At 34.1% G+C, this 18180-nt stretch overlaps 2 protein-coding genes across 11 annotated transcripts; one reads left to right on the top strand and one right to left on the bottom strand.

Moving 5' to 3' along the window:
• Positions 1-262: 262 nt before the first annotated feature.
• LOC123219406 lies at positions 263-7409 on the top strand. 8 transcript variants are annotated; one of them, XM_044641360.1, is made up of 8 exons: positions 263-693; positions 771-826; positions 912-971; positions 1065-1142; positions 1848-1998; positions 3240-3292; positions 4788-4958; positions 7161-7409. In XM_044641360.1, the coding sequence occupies exons 1-8, from the start codon at positions 357-359 to the stop codon at positions 7269-7271; spliced, it is 1017 nt and encodes a 338-aa protein (XP_044497295.1). In that variant the 5' UTR covers positions 263-356; the 3' UTR covers positions 7272-7409. The 8 variants fall into 8 exon arrangements, with proteins under 8 accessions (XP_044497295.1, XP_044497296.1, XP_044497292.1 ...); XM_044641361.1 differs by lacking the exon at positions 7161-7409 and adding an exon at positions 6469-6746 and having other exon boundaries at positions 264-693; positions 4788-4953; XM_044641357.1 differs by lacking the exon at positions 7161-7409 and adding an exon at positions 6469-6746 and having other exon boundaries at positions 264-693.
• Positions 7410-8165: 756 nt separating this feature from the next.
• On the bottom strand, positions 8166-13322 carry LOC123219106 (CTP synthase-like). 3 transcript variants are annotated; one of them, XM_044640850.1, is made up of 23 exons: positions 13083-13321; positions 12827-12986; positions 12391-12470; positions 11929-12015; positions 11746-11796; positions 11532-11649; positions 11373-11429; positions 11206-11270; positions 11024-11107; positions 10873-10923; positions 10711-10773; positions 10574-10620; positions 10402-10468; positions 10257-10319; positions 9899-9988; positions 9773-9811; positions 9442-9669; positions 9263-9348; positions 9109-9157; positions 8950-9030; positions 8776-8869; positions 8545-8700; positions 8166-8454 (listed from the first exon to the last, which is right to left on the bottom strand). In XM_044640850.1, exons 2-23 carry the CDS (start codon positions 12942-12944, stop codon positions 8417-8419), a joined length of 1812 nt encoding a protein of 603 aa, XP_044496785.1. In that variant the 5' UTR covers positions 12945-12986; positions 13083-13321; the 3' UTR covers positions 8166-8416. The 3 variants fall into 3 exon arrangements, with proteins under 3 accessions (XP_044496785.1, XP_044496787.1, XP_044496786.1); XM_044640852.1 differs by having other exon boundaries at positions 8569-8700; positions 13083-13320; XM_044640851.1 differs by having other exon boundaries at positions 8166-8700; positions 10711-10770; positions 13083-13322.
• Positions 13323-18180: the final 4858 nt, after the last annotated feature.

The raw sequence follows: 18180 nt of genomic DNA, 5'->3' as shown, positions 1-18180 counted from the left end.
GATTATACGTATATATAAAATCATTTATATATATAATAATGAATATTAATTTATATATAAATACAATTTTGAGTCCCTAAAGATTAAAAATAATACATTATTTAGATATCTAATCGGATTCATTGAATTGCTCTTTAAATGCAACCCATAATGTCATTATATATATTACTTTTTGAGACATCATATTAGAGCAAAAATTAACTGTATTGTTAGTGAAAGTATTATTACTCATTGATAAAAACCTTATCACTTTTTGACCAAAGTAGAAGAGAAAGAAAAATGGTTTAGTTGGATAAGGTGATTGGGTTGAGTTGTATGATGACACTGGCACACTGATACAGTGAAGTGCAGGAGCCATGGCTTCATTGGCTTTCACAAGTTTCATGATTCATCCACTACCATTTCCACCACTCAACACAAAAACTAAGACTAACAACAGCTGCTTCTGCTTCCCTGTTTGTAGATTTGTTTCATCTTCAGAGAAGTTCAATTTTTTTTCACTTTCACCCCTGCCAAAACCCACCCATGCCACTGCTTCTTCAAGTGACCAACACAGCCAACAACACGAGGAGGAAGAAGATAATGACAACAACGATGAAAACTTTGAGGTGCTTACAGCCATTAGAAGCAAGTTCAATGACATTGTAATTGTAGACACTTCCACTTCCAGAATGTTGCTTCTTGATCATACTAGTAGTCCCTTCATCCTCTCTTTTGTTGAAATTTTCACTCACTTGATTTACAAAATTGAATCTTTATTAATTTTACAGATAATGTTCATAGCATTCTCAACAAGGGTCTTCAGAAATGGACTGATTGTTACTGGGTATGCGGTCAGCTCAGGTCAATCTTGTACTTGTATTTTGTCATTGTTATGTTTTGAAAATATGTATGTTTATTTGTTTGTTTAGGATGAGTTTGCTAGCTTGCCAGCCATTGTTCCAAAGGGTCCTATTGCAATCTATGGCTTGGTACATTCTGTACTTGAATTTGGTATTTTATGTCAGTCTAAAGTAATGATTTTCATGAGATGAATTTGCGTATTAGTTTTCTGATTGTTTCAGGGGGGTGGAACAGCTGCACATCTGTTGCTTGACTTATGGCCTTCTTTGCAGCTTGAAGGATGGGAGATTGATGAAATTGTATGGGAAATTCAATATCTCTTTATGCTTGATTATTGTGCCAAATATAGGTTTGGTATCTTAGTCATCAATTACATGTTTCTTTTAATTGTTGCGATGATAATTGAGGTGATTTGACATCTAGAACCTGGGCCAGATGTATATTTTGAACTTCTAAATACTCAGTGTAAAAGTTTGGGCTGAATATGATTATGAACTTGTGCATGGTTAGTACTTCACACTAAATGTTTTATGAATCATATGAATTTCAAAGATACTATGTTCCAAGTTATAAGGCTTCAAGGATTGTATTAGGGATGGTTTTGAGTCGAGTTAGTCCAAACAAGGGTCGATTTGAGCTAGGCTCGAATCCTTAATGCTCAGCTTGAGCTTGTTCAAGTTGGTGCCCATTTTCACTTGAGGGTTGCCAGTAGGATAAATAGTAATGCCAACGCAGTGAACAATGTCATTAGAAACATAAAGAGCCAAATTCAAGCTGAGCTACGAAACTGAAACTCTAGCTCAAATTAAGCTTGTTTGAGCCGAACATGGATTTAAGCCCAAGCCGGCTTAACTTTAATCCACCCCAAGATTGTAGATTAGTTTTAGTTATTAAAGATTAATTCTAATGGCTGATGAATCATATGTACTCATTATATTAAAGATGAATCTGCAGTTCCTGGTCATTTCCCTATTAACTGGAATTTTCTGTTTTTGGAAATGTAGTTGATTGATAAAGCAAGAGATTATTTTGGGTTATTGGATCTGGAGAAGCCTACTGAAGCTGGTGGTGTACTTCATGTTTGTATCGGTGATGTGTTTTCTCCCTCTGAAACTGTTGCTGGAAGATATGCTGGTGAGATTTACTTTAAAATTGGTAATGCAAAGATTCAGAATTTGGCATGCCTTTTTTTTCCATTTTGCTGATGTGCTATCTATTTATTTGTCTTCCTATGTCTATATGTAATATCTTGGTCCAATAATTTGGTCTACTGTCAAAATATTGTCCACTTTGAATGCACTGTCCATCACAATTTTAGAGCTCACTGGTTATTTAACCAATCTTTTATTAGCATCCTCAAACGATGTGAAATGTCCATATATATCAAACATCTCTCCAGTGCTTTGTCATTATGGGATTTCTCTGGGGTATTATATTCACCCCTACAGGACTTAGTCTGTTACAATTTTGCTTTTTAAATTTGCAACCCTTTGATAGTTTAAAAGCTAACAAACTATTTAACCAATTTTTTATTAGCATACTGGGACGTCCATACATATCCAATATCTTTTCCGTACTTTGTCAATGAGTGGTTTACCTAGGTGTGTCACTCTCTTTATGAGATTTCCTTACAAATTTTGACAAATCAGAATAGAAGACATCCTCCCTTTTAATTCATTTTTATGGTATCCTATCACATGCGAAAGTAATTCTGCTATCTGTGTGTTTTCCTATGCATTATGTTGCCTGTTTTCCTTGGAGTGGGAGGGATGAAGAAATGAGATCAACTGACCAGGTGCCTGTTAGAGACCTCCTGCACAGCAAATACAATCCAAAAATCACAGCCGTCACACAAAACATAAGAGAAAGAGTAGTGTAATTCTGATTTTATATCTCTCAAGAGTTAAGAACACAAAAAATGAAAGTAACAGTGGATAATTTTGGCAATTTGAGGAGCCGAAGATCTCCCTTTCAGCTAGACCTGCCCAGAATACCCAAAAACAATATCCCTCTCCCCTTTTTAGCCTAGAGTTCCCTTTCTATTCTATTTTTCCTCTAAACGCCCAAGACTCCCCTTAATTTGCATCTACCATGTGTTTTCTCTATCCCAAGTGGTCCTGCCTTGCTGTGCCACCAACCTTGTGTCTTTTGCCTTGGTATGACTTAGTCCTTAACAGTGCCATATAGCAATTGTTTTAGTAGTTAGTCTTGCTTTGGGATTCATGCCTGTCTTTAGCCACTCATGAACCAAACACCATTGTTTATGTCATGCCCTTTTGGCCTTTTTCCTTTTTCACACAATTTCATTTCTTTGGAAAAACTTATTGCTGGGCAGTTTTATTTATTAATATATGAAGTTTCTGCAGCCTTTCATCCTTGTTTGGCTTAACTTTCAGGCATTATCATAGACTTGTTTTCAGAAGGAAAGGTCCTGGAACAGTTACAAGAGGTATGTTGCTTTTCCCATTGCATAAGTAATAATACCAAATGATCTTACTTCTTGTCATGTTGTTTAAGTTTGGTACTTCTCATTTAAATGAGACATTTTCATCAATTATTCATGATTATGTAATAGGCCTCTCAAGGTCTAGACTAGAAGAAATAAGGGGACACATAAGGGAGGTAATTGGTTGAAGGGCAAAATGGTTATGGCAGATTCTTGGAAAATGGTGACTAATGTGGCAACAAGAGGGAAGAAGAGAAACTTGGGTGATTTGGAAAATATATTATTGAGTTGTGAGGGGTTGTTAAGCAGAGGGAAAAGGGGAGGAGGTTACCGGCATGCTGAAATTTCCATTTGAGTGGTCTGATTGTAGCAGAGGGAGTGTATATAGTTTTTCCTGCGGGGTGAAATAAATAAAATCTGACTTATCTTCTTCATTTACTATTGTTTGTGTGTTTGGTTGTGCTTCTGGACTGTGTTACTGCCTTTTGGTGACAATTGCAGGCGGGAATCTATCATTATGTTAAAACCTAAGATAATTAGACCAGTCTTGTCGTCAACTAATAATGGTTTGACTACTTTTTATTACTCATGGATCCTCTTTCACACTCAGCTGGGTTTCCCACTACAATGTGCATGTATTGCCTTTCATGTATAAAGTCTATACTTGTATTAGGAATAAATTTTATGAGCAAAGCTGAATTCCACGTTTTTATTCAAGATGGTGCATGGGATAGATTCCCGTGACATAAAAATTAAAGCATGCTTGTGTTTATTTTACATATATATGGTTAAATAGAATATTATATATGGTTACAGAAAATGTAACTGTTAGGAGTCATATTTAAGTGGGAAATGTAGAGGAGTAAGAGAGGGATTGGGGGATGAAAGACGGAAGGAACTAACCTCTTGAAAGTCAGTGGAGCTGTAGAGAGTTTAGCCTGTCAAATAGTTTGACAAATTAGGGAGAGTTCTGACCTCTTGAATAACCAGAATGGGGAGGGAAAATTTTTGATTGTTCATTCTCCTTTTTGTTACTGTTTTATGTGTAAAAGAATGATTCATCCATTGTAAAGGTGGTTGAATTCTCACATGTTTCTACTGTTAATCTCCTGTTCTAAAATTTTATTTGCTTGGTTCCTAACAATAACTAAGCAAACCGTTACACTTATTATACTCGGAAGTGAAAGCTTTGTATTATATAGTTTTCCCATTCAATAAAACTATATGCACGTATTTTTGAGTACTCAATCGGATACTCAGATGATATGTTATCATACTATTGGATACTTAAAACAAAGTGCACATAACATTGTTTTTTCCTATTTAACATATTGGACAACACTGCTAAGAACTGACGCGTGAAAAGAGTTTGAATTTCCGACATTTTCTTGTTTTGAAAACATCAGTTTTGGTAATCCATTCACTTCCTGTTCATCCCTTGATTTTGACAGCATTTGGACTTACAAGATGTATTTTGCTTCCTGACTGGGTTTCACAGCCTGCAACTTGGTTGAAATTGAAAGAAAGATTAATGCCCAACGGGCGTTTCATGATCAACTGCGGTGGCATTGTTGGCGAAGCATCTGATACAAGCCCACCCAAGTCAGTACATGACAGATGGATGCAGAATTCTACTATCAAGGCACTGTCAGAAGCATTTCCCGGTGAAGTATGTTTTCTATGATTATCTCACTTGAGATCATGATAGAATTGATATTACATGTAGTTTTAAGCCTGCATATAGATTACCATGATACCAAGTACTGCATATGGGCTCTTTTGATACGGATTTCAAAACTATGCTTAAATTTATGTGGCCCAACCAATTATTCAAGCAAAACAACCCAAAGCACAAACAAATTCGAAACTAGGGATGGTTTTATTGATAAAAGGGGATTTACAATGATGGACTGGCAATTCAAGAAGCTGGGGTCTCCCAATTCCTGTGATTCGAGGTGCCAGAAATCTCCAAATCAGCCTGAGGCCGCCCACAATTAAAGGCTGCCCCAAAAACCCTGGTTTTCTTCCTTCCCTATTTTACAACTCTAAACTACCATTTCTATAATAACCTCTACCCTTTGGAATTGGGACATGTGTCCCAAAACTCTAGGTCGATACATATCAAACATTATTGTTACGCTAATGTTCATATGATGTTGTGAAGGTCTTGGATCTAGTCTCTATCACGTTTGTGAAACTTTGATTTACCTGATGCAGTGATTGTAGGTCCGGTCACTATACTACGGGTTTATCCGTCTAACAAATATGAGCTAAGTCCTAAATTACCAAAAAATAAATTTTAATAGGACATTGAAGTTTGATTTCCAAGTATTAAAATAAAATAACACTCAGTCGTATGGTGACATTATTATTGTTACTCAAATTAATACTCATTATAAGTGTTCATATTTCATAGCTCCACTCAAATAAAAATATATTCACATTGTACCCTATTAGAAACAACATTTTTTCTTTGGTTTCAACTTTTTGGCTTCTCAAAATTTTCATCTAATTACTCAAATATGAAAGTGGTCTCTAAAATTTCTCAAAATTTTCTTCTAATCACTCAAATATGAAAGTGATCTCTGAAATTTCTCAAAACTTCCAAGTTACAATAGCTTGTTGTACCCACACTCCAAGAGAGGTGAATTCAATCTGAGTCAAACCTATCTTAGAGTTGGCTTGAACTCAAATCAAAGTCATAATGCTCAGCTCAAACTCAAGCTCATTGAAACTAATGCATAATGTCAATAGACAATTGCTGGTTGGATAAAAAGTGTTGTTAAATGAGTAAACAGTATTGTTAGTAGGATAAACAATATCACTGAATAAACAAACTAATTGATCTCAAGCCAAGCCAAGAATTCAACCCGAGGTAGCTCGGTTCGTATTCAACCCTAACCTCTAGCTTGCACATGGTTACAATGTCAAATGAGATCTAGACTGTCACTATTTCCTTATACTTTATATTACTAAACCAACTTTCAACCTGAATTCATGGAGCGATCATCGCTTACTGGATTTGCTCAAACTCCATACGTTATTGGCAATCATAAGTAGTTTTCTTTTCTCATGCATTTTTATGATATCTCTTATCTTTCTGCATGTGCTCAATTGTAATTTTCTTTCGGGTAAGATTAGACTGAAGGAAGCTGAAAGTTTGATTTGACTGATACCAGTTATGCTGGAAGAGAATGCCAAAAAGAAATGGTGAGAACTTTCTTGCATTGACAGGACCTTTACCTGATTTGAGTTTGTGGTCTGATAATGTGCCAAGTCCTTTGAGTGAAAATGTGAAACAATGGAAGCCTTGTTCATCTTCTCCATGATAGATGTTTTTCTCTTCACATGGTTGTTACTATTCACAATTTTTTCACCAGTCAAATCATGAAGCTTGTACTGATTATAACAATTTTCATTGTTCATCCATCTATACACATTGGTGTTACTTGTTCAAGTTGTGTTGATGCCAAAAGTCTTACATCAAAGAGATATTGAGACTTTTGAGTTAATATAACCCCATTGTCTTTCTCCCCCTCGCAAGATATCTTTTAAAAAGAAAATTGTTAGGCTAATGAAGATCAAAGCGGATAACACCTCGTGTCGTTAAATGTCTTGCTATATAAGAATTGAGGCAATATCACTAGTGTTGTTGTATGTAAAAATGGTGTCAAATGCTCCCTCATTTAGAAGGTTATGTTAATACTAAAACTCTCATATTAAATAAAAATCAAGAGTTTTGAATTAATATAAATTTATTGTCTTTCTTGTCCAACACCGTGCTAGCAACGGAAGTCAAATTGGACAAGATCTCTTGGATTTAAATGATAAGTTATGTGTGGATCAAAACAACTAATCAGTCTATCTGCAGTGCATTATCTTGACGGGAACGTCAATGTATAAAGTCGTTTTCAATCTGGTCCTTGCTGTCAGCTTTGAACTCCATGGAATGTTATCTTGCTCCATGCCATGCATCCTATGATGACCCCCGTGGCAGTCTAATAGACCCGGCGGCACGAGAATTTGGAATCAGAGGCTGCAATTACAATTCCCTTTGACTGCATTTCCTATGACAACAATTTCTTAAATTTATTGGACAGTCTTTTACTGTCTTCATGGTTGAGTTTATTGTTTTCTTGTACAAAACATCACATCACACAGAGCTACATTCGATGTGGTTAGTCAGAAATTGACACATCATTTTAGATGGATTAAAGTCAAGCTAAACTTCAATAAGAGTTTATTTAAATCCAAAAAATCTTATTGGAATTCAAGTTAACGATAAAGTTGCCATAAAAAACCAATGGAAAGTGTCAGAAAAAAAAAATTATCAAAAATAAGAAAAAATAAGGATTGTCATAGATGAATAAAAATAAAAGAATCGTAAAAAATAAAAGGTCAAAAAAGATAAATTTAATGAAAATTTTTTGAGAATTCACAAAATTCAAACTAACTCAACTCCCCAGTTGAGTTCAAATCATTTGAGTTGGATACCGAGCCAACTCAGCTCAATCCAATTCTTCATATCATAAAATAAAAGGTTGTTCTAATAACATATAAGAGTGAATTTGAACTAAATTGAGCCCAAACAAGAGTCATCTTAAGTTTAGCTCAAATCTAGAATAACCAATTTGTGTTTGAGCTTGGATCGCCCAAATTGGTGAATAGTAATATCAGAGAATGAAAAGAATCACTTAAATGAGGAATTGTAAAAAAAAAAAAAATCATTGATGATATGAACTCAAATGAGGTGTCAAGCTCAACAAACTGATTATTTAGCTTAAGCTTGACTCGTTCAAACAAACACTAAACCAACTCAGTTTGAATCTAATCTTATTCTATCATATACAAGAAGGTTAAACTCAAAGGTAAGAGATTGAGAAGTGGAAGTGGGATTGATATTAACTTTTTCCATTGCGGTACAACTCTTGATACAAGTACTTGCCCTTAGCCATGAGCCTGAGAAAGGCTAAAATATACCAAGTATGAAATACAACAGGCTGTTGTTCCATTTAAAAAGCTTGGAACTCAGCGCTGCCATGTCTCTCTGCACTCCTTTCAAAGCCAAGCCATAACACCTATCCTTACTCAAACAGCTGTACAGAGCAATCCTAACATAGATATTACTTAAAGCCCTCGATTGAATCGGAATCGCTTAAATAAAACTGAAAAACAAAACAAAACAAAACAAAAATGAATCAAAACCAATACAACATCCTACAACCAAAGGCAGTAAGTGCCTTCATCATGCACACCATTGCTGTAACCATATACACCACCAGATAAAATTTTTGCAGGCTTTTTAGTTTTTCCGTTTTGGCGTACTTTCTTCGATGCCACACCATTTGGAGGCTTGATGGGGGCATTCCCGATCAGAGTATCTAACTGCCTACATGCCGCTGCTATAAGTCCTGCATTCGACATGGTGTTAGGAGAGCTTGCATATGAGCGAAAATTGTCTGTAATGAGTAAGAAAGACATGGTACCTAAGAACAAAGCAGAGGGTTTTCCAGGTCTCGATTTAAACTCAGGATGAAATTGAGCACCGATGTAGTAGGGATGATTAGGAAGCTCAACAATCTGCAACATCAATGTCATTGTTGACTCAGAACTAATTTAAGAAACCTGGAGGTGAATAATTTTTAAATGACAAACTATACCTCCATGCGTCGACCGGTTTCATCCTTGCCAATGAAAGAAAGGCCAGCGTTTTCAAAGGTTGCTATCATATCGGGATTCACCTGCATAAGATTTATTGTATTTTGAGTGATCAAATAATTCATAACAAGAAAAATTCGAAACTTCTCAATGCCACATACCTCATATCTATGACGGTGTCTCTCATCAATGAAACTTTTGTTTCCATATCTACCAATAAAATAGAAAATGATTAGATAATGTAAGACATCTTCATTCAAAATGAAACCAACGAAAACCAGTTGATCAGTGAATAATTTTGCCAACTCTACTCACAGTTTTGCAGATTTGCACTCCTTACTCTGGAAATGTGTCCTTCTTGATCCAAGGCGCATGGTGCCTCCCATATGAGTTTTCGAGCCCTGTTTGAATTTCAAGAGTGTTAAAAATAAGTAGGAGAGCTAGGAAAATTTTGTTTCTCTTCAGTCTAGAAACCAGTGCCACGAAGATCGAACCTCAGGCATAAATATGACACAGGGATTTTTGGTGTTGGCATCAAATTCAGTGCTGTTAGCATCTCGCAGGCCAAGAACAGATCGTGCATACTCGATGACAGCAGTTTGCATTCCAAGACAAATGCCAAGGTACGGAACTTTGTTTTCCCGGGCATACTTCGCTGCAAGAATTTTCCCTTGCACTCCTCTGTCACCGAAGCCTCCTGGAACAAGAACACCATCTGCACCCTGAAGGTCGAGACTTGTTAGAGGGCTATCACAAAAAGTTGTCAACCACAAAAGAGGATATATACAAAGAACACCAGATTGAACCGTATATTGTAATACAAACCTTCAACAACTTCCATGCAGCCTTGTAAGCATTGGGATTCTGCTAGGAAAACATTGTTGTCAAGATGTCAGACAAGGTAAAAAATAAAATAAATATACAACAAAAGGATTCAGAATAACTAATAACCTCTTTAGCAGATGAATCTTCAAGGTCGCAAGCTGGAACCCAATCGACAATAAGTTTTTTGCCAAGTTCAACAGAAGCATGTAAAAGAGCCTGCATACAGCATGATATTTTAATAGCCAGCAAGAAGCTTGCATCCTTTATTAAGCCAGCATGTAGGTCTATTAAAAAATACAGCATTTATGAAACACGTCAAAGTTCATGACATTCACAGAACTTCTTTTTAAGCACCAATCCTTTGCACTTAAAGTATGGACAGAGATTCTGAGAGTTATAGAAATCTTTGTTTAAGACGATTAAATTATGAAACTTCCAGTTGAATGATAAATCAGAGATGAGAAGTTATAACAGGAAAGTGTACCTTCAGTACAGAGAGGTAGGAATCTGAAAGGCCTGTATACTTCCCAACCATGGCAATTCTGACCTGTGAATTACAAAACAAAAAGATTAAACCCTGCCACAAAACATTAAAAAATTGAAAGGAAAAATTTGCTTGAAGATAATACCGGTTCATGCAACAAGTCACACCGTGTGGCCCTTGCAGTCCATTCCCTTAGAGAAGGTTCCTTAGTACTGCATATCATTAAACATAACTGATTAAGGATCCCAGGCCGGTATAGAGTAACAAAATGATTCAGTCCAAAGTTGTAAGATGAGAATTGATAGAAATAGACAAACCTCGAAAGGTTCAGAGCTTTCAGAATGCCTTCATGTGCCTTCTGATCCTAATCAAGAAGAAAAAAGAAAGTGAGCACAAGTCTTAAGTATTAGCAGCTACGAATAATAGTAAATGTCAAAAGTTACAGCAGATTTACTTTCAAAAGCAAAGGAATATGCCAGATGTTGGGAACATCATAAAGAGTGACGATATTTTCCTGCTGGAAATCATACGGTACTAGTTAGGTAAAATCTTGCAAGGCAGATAACCAAGTTAAAGTAAACTGCAGACCAAATGTTAACCCTTTTAACTAACATACCGGAACATGGCAAAATTGAGAGAGTTTTGCCTTGACATTCTCGTCAAGCGCCTGAAACATACAGTCAGAGTTCAGTTCAGAACCTGAAGCCAAAACTTTTAAGTTGTGCCCTTATGCATGTATCAAAGACAGATTAAGGAAGTCAATATACCGTTGTGCTGCGACAAGCAAGGATATTTGGTGTCAAACCCTGGCCTCTAAGTTCCCGAACACTGTGCTGGGTTGGTTTTGTTTTCTGAAATTGGTAAACATGAACCATTTCATTCATTAAGCTGATGGAGAACCGTCATCTTCCAAGAAAAATGTGCAGACAGTATAATTCGATTATCTTACTTGTTCACCCACAACATTTAGAACAGGCACAAGGCTGACATGGATCAAGCAAAAGTTGCCAGGACCTGAAACAAGGAGCATTGTTGAATAGAAGTTAACTAATTGTGAATACATGAAAGCTTCAGGAGTAACTTGTGTCATATAAGTTGCGGAAGAAACAATCTTACCTACACGGTATGAAAACTGCCCTAAAGCCTCAATAAATGGCATGGACTCAATGTCTCCTGCAAGCAGGAAGGTTTGTTTTAACACCACTAGAAAAGAAAAAAAATATGGGGAAAAAGTTCACGCTACTAGGCGTCAAAAACTGTTTGCTGTCAGTGTACCTATAGTTCCTCCAAGCTCTATAACACAAACATCTGCTGGACCTTCCTTTCCATCCACTGGTATCCTTGCTACTCGCTCAATCCACTCTTGAATGGCATCCGTAATGTGAGGGACAACCTACAGGTTGCAAGATCAAACAAAAGGGCATAAATCAACATGAAACCTACCAGATGCAGTACCAAATAATGAGATATAAACAGAATCAGAACTAACCTGTACAGTTTTACCCAAATAGTCTCCCCTTCTTTCCCTATTGATAACTTGCTGTAATACAATCAAATTTGTTAAATTAGTAATCAGCAAACTGAGTACTAAATTGTTCCAAATGAGTTTCAACATCTCTAGTAGTTGATATGTGAGAAAAACCAAAGTAAATGCGGAATTCATCCCACTTACCTGGTAAATCTTTCCAGTAGTTATATTATTATCTTTGGTCAACGTGATATCGAGGAACCGCTCATAGTTACCAAGGTCAAGGTCCACCTATAAAACCGCAATTGAAAAAAAAAAAAGGTCATGTTCATTCGGTAACAACCTGTTTTAATCAATCTTCTACCTTTTTCTAAGTTTTTTAGCACTTTTGTCTTCCCCTGCTTTTCTTTTGGCTATAATTAAAATTTTCAAAGTTTTCCTTTATAAAAAAGAAATAATATTGTAAAAGCTTAGAAGTCCTCTGCTCACATATTTCCAGTTGCTAATTCAAACAATATGGGACTGATTCAAGACAACTTTTTTGCAGAAATTGATTTGAGGGCTTTGATCAGCAGAAAGACTTGTGCAAAGCATAGAGAAGGGGATATCCGCTTGAATACACAATTGACATAAGGAAAAACACATCAAGAGAGAAAATTCTGGTACCTCGCCACCATCGTCTAAGACAAAAACTTCACCATGCTCAAAGGGGGACATAGTTCCAGCATCGGTATTTATGTAAGGATCTACATCAACAAATATATGGTGGCCAAAATCAATAAACTAAGGTTTAACAGACAAGAAATTTTTGATCTCATGATTTACACACCAACATTGAAGATTCAGCAAGAAATCATAAAAAGCATCAACAGAATCATAATAAAATTGGCAAAAAGCACATTCATCAAAACTAAACAAGCATAAAACCTTTCTCAATTAAAGGAGTAAAGGATTCAAACCCAGAAAAGAGAATTGAAAATGAAAAAAAAAAAATGAAAAATGAAAACCTTTTCCCCCACAAAGGGAAACAGACACAAAAACAAATCTGTAAGAGAAAAGAACAGAAAGAAAGAAAGAAGAAGAAGAAGAAGAAAGTAGAGACCAATCTTGATGGAAGTAACTCGAAGTCCACAGGCTTTAAGGAGCACTCCAATACTGCTAGCAGTGACTCCTTTACCAAGACCACTGACAACTCCACCAGTCACCAAAACATACTTCATTTTCTTCTTTTTCTTCTCTTTGTTTTGAACAAAACCACCCACCTGAATCATCCGCAGCACTGTTAGAGATACATAGTGAAACATACACACACAACAAGATGATGATGAATAAGAAGAAGAAGAAGAAAAAGCAGAAACCTTCAGCTGTTTTTTATACTCTCTTGTTGCCAACTTGAAAAAGCAAAGCAGGTTTATAGTTAATTTTTGTCAAGTTTAATCTTTAGTTACAGAGAAACTGATTCTTGTTAAGCAAATAACAAACAAAAGCTCACTAAACTGAAAAGGTCTCACACTGAAGAAGAAGAAGAAGAAAGAATGCAAAAGCAAAAGATGCAACAAACAACTGAAGAGAATGAGAATGCTTTGTGCAGGTGTTGGCGGTTTTTTATATACAAACTGGTCAAGCAAGCATAATTTAGGGAGCTAATTAAAACAGATAAAAATCTTGAAAATGTAAAAAAAGAGTTTCCCTTTATGCTTATTTCAAGTAAAAATATATTGTTTTTATTTATTATCTTTTTTTAATTTTTGTGTATTTTTATAATTAACCTCGAATGGAGGACCTCCCTTGCTCTTTGTTTTGTCTGTGACTACGCCTATGTTTATTGTCTCGTCTCCTAAGCAACTGTGACAGACACCGCGCACGGCACAACACAACGAACTCCCCCCATATCCAATTTTCTGTTAACCTACCCCTTCAACTGTAATAACTAATTTAGTGTATCTCCCCTGCAACGTTACCGGGTGTTGGTTCCAGTATATTACCGAGTATGTGGTGGTGGTGATATTTGTTGGACTGGTTTATTGGCTCAATCAGGTCAAAGTGGTTATTCTCTGTTAGTAATGTAATGTGTCTATAATTTGGATATCCGCGTTAATATATATTCATGAGATTTAATATTATTTTATCTTTTTATTTAGAATTACTTAATTATATAGTGATATATCTTTATTAATATTTATTATATATGTATATAACATTACTCATTCATTATTTTTTCTGATACGATTCTTTTGAGGTTGTATAAAAGGTTTTGAGGACTTTACTACTCGCTTGATAACACATTAGTGACATCACTAAGTATCAATTCACTAATATTGTTGGATGAGCAGTTTAATTAGTTCAATATGGTTAAAACGGCTCTTAACGCACTTTAACATGTTAGAGCTCGACCAACCCTTTGGCGTAGAGTTAGACCGCCAAATCGGTAAACTTAGAAAAGACTAGCATAACAATCCATTATTGGGGTCTTCTACTTCAATACACGCATATCAAAATGCGGTAATGTGCGTACTCAAATTCATTTGAAAAGAGTATAGAGTCGAACATGTGTCATTTGGCCCCACACTTGAGATTTCATATTTTTAACAAATTGTTCTATCTATAATATTAGGTATTGATAAGATCATTTGGGGTCATATAAAAGGTTTTGTATCTCCAATAAAATGAAAGACATTTGATTTAAATTTGTGACAATGAATTAGAAAAAAAATTGTACTAAATCATATGATAATATATCAATTTGTTTGTACCCATTAATATTTATCGTTTGTACATATAGTATAAATTTTTTTTATTCACAAGCTCAATTCATAAAACTCTAACTTGATGTGGAAGTCTATAGGTTTTAGACAAAGCTATTGTGTCTATTTATGTCGCTATACCTAACAAAACTACCTTCATCTACTTAAGGTATGAAAATTTATCGATAACACGTTATTACCTTTGTCTACTTATATTATGACAACTTATCGATAACTCATGTCATTTCGTTTATAAGTTTGTCCAATAAAAATTTTTTATATGTTATCTTCATTTTTGCTCGATCCAAAGACAATCAATATCTCTATCGTTGGTATTTGATTGGACAGAAATGTGAATAATGTCCAAAATTATGTCCCACCCTTTAAATGAATGGTATGAATGAAAGGAGTGAAATAGAAGGGAAAAGGAAAGTTTTTACATGTTTTTTCTATAGGAAATCATAAGTTCAAAAATATATTTTCTTAAAAACTTTTAAAAAATATATGAAAATTTGAAAATCAATAATATATATATATATATAGATATGATGTGTTGATTACAATAGCCCTAATTTATATAATATGAACTCCATCTTAAAATAAATATATTTGCTAGGGAGGTAAAGTGTAAACATCATGCTAATTAGATACTTTGACAAAATATCACACTAATTTAATGTCGTTAACAAATTAATGATAATTATTATATATTTTTGCCAATGAGAAATCTCATTTGATAGAGTCTGATCATCAAATTGATAAACTATGAGGAGATTAATCTAACAACACATCATAAGGGTCCTCTACTGTAATACGAACATAGTTGAAGACACTAGCATGTGCACTCAAATCCATTATGTGAGTGTGGTATCAAACTTGAGTCATCAAAATAATTGAGGCTTTAATATATTTAGATTACTAATATTTTGATGTTATAATCTTTATATCTCTTCAATATCTATTCATAATTGTAGATATTAACCTAACTAGTAAAATATGAACCCTTTTGAGAAAAAGCATAAATCTTAATTATATTGTAGGTCCATTTTCATTAGGGAAAGAAGAAAGATCTCCCAAAAGCAAAGGGATGAAAATTAGCAAGGCGGTGAAACTTTTAGCCATAACCAATTCAAAAGCTTAATTAATTAAATTAGGAATTATATTAGCCAAATCGAGAAAGTGATAGAGCTTTAATAGAGTAACGTGGTTAGGGGTATTCTCGAACCAACTTTCATGCACTAAGGCTAAGTTCTCTCTCCAATCCGATTAAAAAAAAATCATTCACTCTAAGACTAGAGAATACACTAGAAAAATCCTCACGATCTGATCTTAAAGGAATCAAACCATAGACCTATCTTATAAGAGATCTACTACTTTCCATATTCACCAATAATGTATTTCATGTCTAAAAGGTTTTCTCTCTCTCATCATTTGGTGGAATTCAACTAGGCTTAGATATGAGTCAAGTTCAAATATGAGTTGATTCAAGTTCAGGTTAAATAAATAAAACAATGGCTTAAGTTTGTTGAGCTGATCCTAAGAGAAGTTCAAGTTCACCTTGAGGGGAAATTTTAAGCTTGCAACTTAACTCAAGTTACTGGCTTGAGTTGAGACTTAAATTTATGGATTAGTAGAAAAAGGATGTCATTTTATTCATTGCATAAATGACATGACACTCTTTTTGCCAACAATGGGTTTAACTCAAATTCAACTACAATCAAGCTCGAATCAACCCAAATTAAGTTGAACAGTTGTATTGCAAGTTGGATTGTCAAGCTCCCTTTGGCTTGAGTTCAATTCGGTTCTTAATCAAGCCAAAAATCCTAACTTAAACTCAATAAAAAATATAAACTCAAGTCGAGTAAGCATGGTTCAAGTCCAATCTTATGCTCAACCATTCAAGTTTATAAATTTCAGAAATAGTCTATCAATAATTCTCATTCAACATGACGTAAACACAACCTACGAACTCGTTTTCTAAATGATATCGACTAATAATGTTTGTATATCATCTCTCTTATAACCAACTAAATTAATACATGCATATTGTACCACTCATAATTCTCCATCAACCCAACCGACGAACTTATTTATAGAACTAATTATTGATAATTCTCCATTGACACAATTTGAATATGACCGATAAACTTATTTTCTTTAATGATAATGCTTTACACATAGACATTAGTCATGAAAGGAACAAATGAAGAGAAATGAAGAAGGAAAGGATATTCCATTCCCAAAGGAAAGGAAGGACCAAGTAAAGAGAAGAGCAATGAAAAAGGGAACAATACATGGAAATTAGTCATGAAAGGAACAAGTTGAAAACGTTTGATTCAAAGAGAATCCTTTCATTTCAAGAAATCCACCAAACCACCAAACCAACTTCCAACGAACCCACTAATGACCTGAGACCTCTTTCTTATTAAATCAATAGCGTCAATTATAAAAAGATTTACCATAAAAGGATTATAAAAATCATACTACCATTAACAGGGATAAATACAAAAATAAAACTTAAACGAAGGTTTGAATAATAGCAAAATATAAAGAATCAATAGAAAAATAATAAATTTTGATAAGTTAATACATACTTGAATCAAGCTAATTTGATTTGAATTGGTTAAGCTAAAGTTTTAGTTTAGTAATTCAATTCGAGTTTGACTTAAATTTTTTTTTCTAATGATGTTATTTATCTCATTCGGTGATACTATTTATTTCATTGATAATACTATTTATTCTGTCAATGACATTTCAATAACATTTCTAACAAGTTTAAATTCAGTTTGAATTTGTTTCAATCTGACTATAATAAATTTGAGCCGAACTCAAGTCAACCTATATTCAAATATAGTTAGGTCAATGTAAAATTTTCGAAGTTTTATTAATATTTTATATATATTACAGTAAAAATAAAAAAATCAAGACAATGGAGGTCAAATGACTCCTTTACCCCCTCCTTTCATCCCCTCCTTTCATCATCGATCATTAAACATTTTGAGTAAATTTTCAAAAAACATTATACATCTTCTTACTAAAGGTTGTTGTTATTATTATTATTATTATTATTATTATTATAAAAAAGTAAATATGTTATCATATAATAAAATAATTTTTAATTATATAATGATATATTATTATTAATATTTAAATTAATATTTATTCTATATACATGTTCCATTATCTTATGGTAAATATTATAATGAATACCAATTTTTTTTATATTTTTACTTTCACCCAAAAATTCAAATGGGTTTTTCTTCTTCTTCTTCTTCTTTTTTTTCTTTGAAAAAAAAGCACATTCATGGTTTTGGTACCAACCAATCAAAGGGACCCATGCATATGCAATCACAATCAAACCACAAAAAAGGGAAGATCTTTTGGTCAAAAATCACTGTGTGGATAAAGGGCAACCCCCCAATCCAATGGATGCATACACAAAATTTTAATTTTTTTTAATTTAATTTAATTTAATTTATTAATTAAGTAATTAATTAATTGTATTTATTCTATTTGTTGGTACTAGGCGATTATGATACGACATCTAATCCTAATTATAATTTATTCACATTGTTGATTTGAAAGGCAAGGCCAAATTCATCTCCTATTTTAATAGCAGATCCCATGAGATCACAAAAAAATATATGGAAAATTACAAATGCCGGAAAAGTGAGACATTTTTTCTTTAAAGGATAATATACTTTTCTACTGA

The sequence above is a fragment of the Mangifera indica genome, chromosome 6 (assembly GCF_011075055.1).
Source record: "Mangifera indica cultivar Alphonso chromosome 6, CATAS_Mindica_2.1, whole genome shotgun sequence".
NCBI lineage: Eukaryota > Viridiplantae > Streptophyta > Magnoliopsida > Sapindales > Anacardiaceae > Mangifera > Mangifera indica.
This window is presented reverse-complemented; position numbering and strand designations above follow the sequence as displayed.